General features: G+C 46.0%; 1 protein-coding gene across 1 annotated transcript in view; it reads right to left on the bottom strand.

The window, feature by feature from the left end:
• Window positions 1-541: 541 nt before the first annotated feature.
• The window catches only part of sparta (spartin a), a 17,511-nt gene continuing 15,471 nt past the window's right edge, over window positions 542-2,581 (bottom strand). Inside the window, exons 4-5 of the mRNA XM_024140227.2 lie at window positions 1,462-1,832; window positions 542-1,354 (exon numbers count right to left, since the gene is read on the bottom strand). Of these exons, the coding sequence (XP_023995995.2) occupies window positions 1,574-1,832 (259 nt within the window). The 3' untranslated portion in view covers window positions 542-1,354; window positions 1,462-1,573. The remainder of the gene's footprint in view (window positions 1,355-1,461; window positions 1,833-2,581) is intronic.

The raw sequence follows: 2,581 nt of genomic DNA, 5'->3' as shown, positions 1-2,581 counted from the left end.
GTGATTGTCGGTTCACTTGACGGCAGTCTAGGCGTGAGGGTAAACAGCAGGTTCTCTGCTAGCGACTTTGTTGAAATTATTATTTTGGGTATAGGGGATGGTCATTTTTTTAAGCGTTCAGCGAGTTTCGGGTAAAAATATACGTTACTGAAGGGTTTGCCATCCATTTCTATTTCAGAGGTCCTATTTTCTTTAGGTATCCCTCATAAATACATTCCCTTACAATACACGTTGCACTTACTTCATCTCTCTCTCCTGCGCCAATTCGTCCTGTAAACGGGCTGAATCGTATTTGCTGAAGTCCGCATCTCCCATGTTGTTCTTCTCAAAGTTGCCATCAACTCAAAGTTTGTTCCCCTCGTTGCCAATGGAGACAGCCGTGTCCTGCACGTTTTGTCGTTAGTTGATTTCAGAGCATCTGAAGGAGTAGCGCGTCACCTGCGTTTTGAAAAACGACGTCACGCTTGTATGCGGCTCCTACATGCGTTTCGGTTCAAATAAACGCAGTGAAATAAGTATTATTATTATTTATTATCTGGTCCATCTGATCTGACAATCAAGGACATGAAGCAACAACAAAAAATACATTACAGAAAATCCTTTCATAACAAACGACTGAATATTAAAATATACAGTTTAATTACAAACCGCACAGAGAAAATAAACAACAGCGTCAGAGGTATATTTTGGCACAGATACAAATATTTATATATTACACATTCTATGAAACATATCCTTCATTTAATATGGCTCCAACATTCAGAGGAATGAACAGTTAAGTAGGCTACATACAGTAAGGTGAGATGGAACACAATGGACAGGTTCCATGTCTGAAAGGACTGAAGGACTTCACACATATGTACAATCTAGGACCAGCTTCCCCATCACTCAATCCTAACCTTAACCCTAATCCTAACCCTAACCTTAACCCCAATCCTAACCTTAACCCCAATCCTAACCTTAACCCCAATCCTAACCTTAACCCCAATCCTAACCTTAACCCCAATCCTAACCTTAACCTTAACCATTAGAGGGGGAGGATACAAAACTGCACCCAAGATCAGCTTTTAGGGGCAACTTCACCCTACAGCGAAAGGTCTGGATAGATTAAAAACAATATGATGCAAGCTCCTTTTTTTGCAAACTGGAGATAGTGAGGAGCCATCACCATGATTCTTACATGTACAGTATCTACCCCATTCAGATCTATGAACACAGAGGGGCCAAAATATATAGGGGCCTATGAACACAGAGGGCCAAAAGATACGAGTCTATTAGCAAAGAGAGGGGATAAAATATATCACGGCCTATTAACACACTGAGGGGCCAAAATATATATGGGCCTATTAACACACTGAGGGGCCAGAAGATATAGGGGCCTAGGAACACACGGAGGGGCCAGAAGATATAGGGGCCTATAAACACACTGAGGGGCCAAAATATATATGGGCCTATTAACACACTAGGGGCCAGAAGATATAGGGGCCTATGAACACACTGAGGGGCCAAAAGATATAGGGGCTAAAATATATAGGGGCCAAATAGACAAGAGCCACATAAATGAGTAGGACATCTATTTCTTCTCTTCCTCATCCTTCTTCCTCTCCCACATCTCTTTCTCCGCTGGTCCTCCGTTGACAGTGTGGTTGTGGTCTCCGACTGTGACCTGCGTGGTATTGTTTGGCTCTTTGACCACAGCTTTAGCCGTCTGTTTGCCGGCAGTCTTCAGGACGCCCTTGATACCCAAGTTGTCCACGTTGAACGCGGCCACGCCCACGTTGATCACTGATTGGATGCCCGTGTCCATGGCTTTGCTCACGTCATCGCCATACCTTCATCATAGGATGGGTAGAAGTGGGTGGGTTTAGTGGAAGGCATGAGGAGGGGAGGGAGGAGTAGGGAGGAAGAGAGGAGCAGGGAAGGAGAAAAGGGTAGGGAGGGAGAAGTAAAGACAGAATTGCAGACTAGTTCCTTATATAATGTTACTACTGTTGTGGACCTGGTCCTATATGCAGAGCCTATTCCTTATATAATGGTACTACTGGTAGACATCGGTCCTATATAGCAGATCTATTCCTTATGTAATGTACTATGGTGACATGGTCCTATATAGCAGACTATTCCTTAATATAATGTACTACTGGTGACCAGGCCCCATGATCTTTTCTACCATCCTCTGTCTTGGAGTTAATAATCCCTACACCTCCTGTCTACACCCTACACTCCTACAGCCTCCCTGTCATCCCTACACTCTCCGTCTCCCTACACCTCCTGTCTCCCTACACCTCCCTGTCTCCCTACACCTCCCTCTCACCGTTCTCGCCTACACCTCCCTGTTCTCCCTACACCTCCCTACACCTCCCTGTCTCCCTACACTCCCTGTCTCCTCTCCATACTCCTCCCCCCTACACCTCCCTCCCTGTCTCCTTTCCTACACTCCCTGCCCTGTTGCCCTCCTACTTCCCCACTCCCTACTCCTCCTCTCCCTCCCTCCCTGCTCCCCCTCTCCCTCCTCCCTGCTTCCTCTATACCTCCTCCACCATCCTCCTCAGCATCTCCCCCCCTGACATCCTCCCCCCAA

This window comes from Salvelinus sp. IW2-2015, unplaced genomic scaffold, assembly GCF_002910315.2.
Source record: "Salvelinus sp. IW2-2015 unplaced genomic scaffold, ASM291031v2 Un_scaffold2057, whole genome shotgun sequence".
Classification (NCBI taxonomy): domain Eukaryota; kingdom Metazoa; phylum Chordata; class Actinopteri; order Salmoniformes; family Salmonidae; genus Salvelinus; species Salvelinus sp. IW2-2015.
Note: the sequence above shows the minus strand (reverse complement) of the source record. Positions and strands in the feature narration are given on the sequence as shown.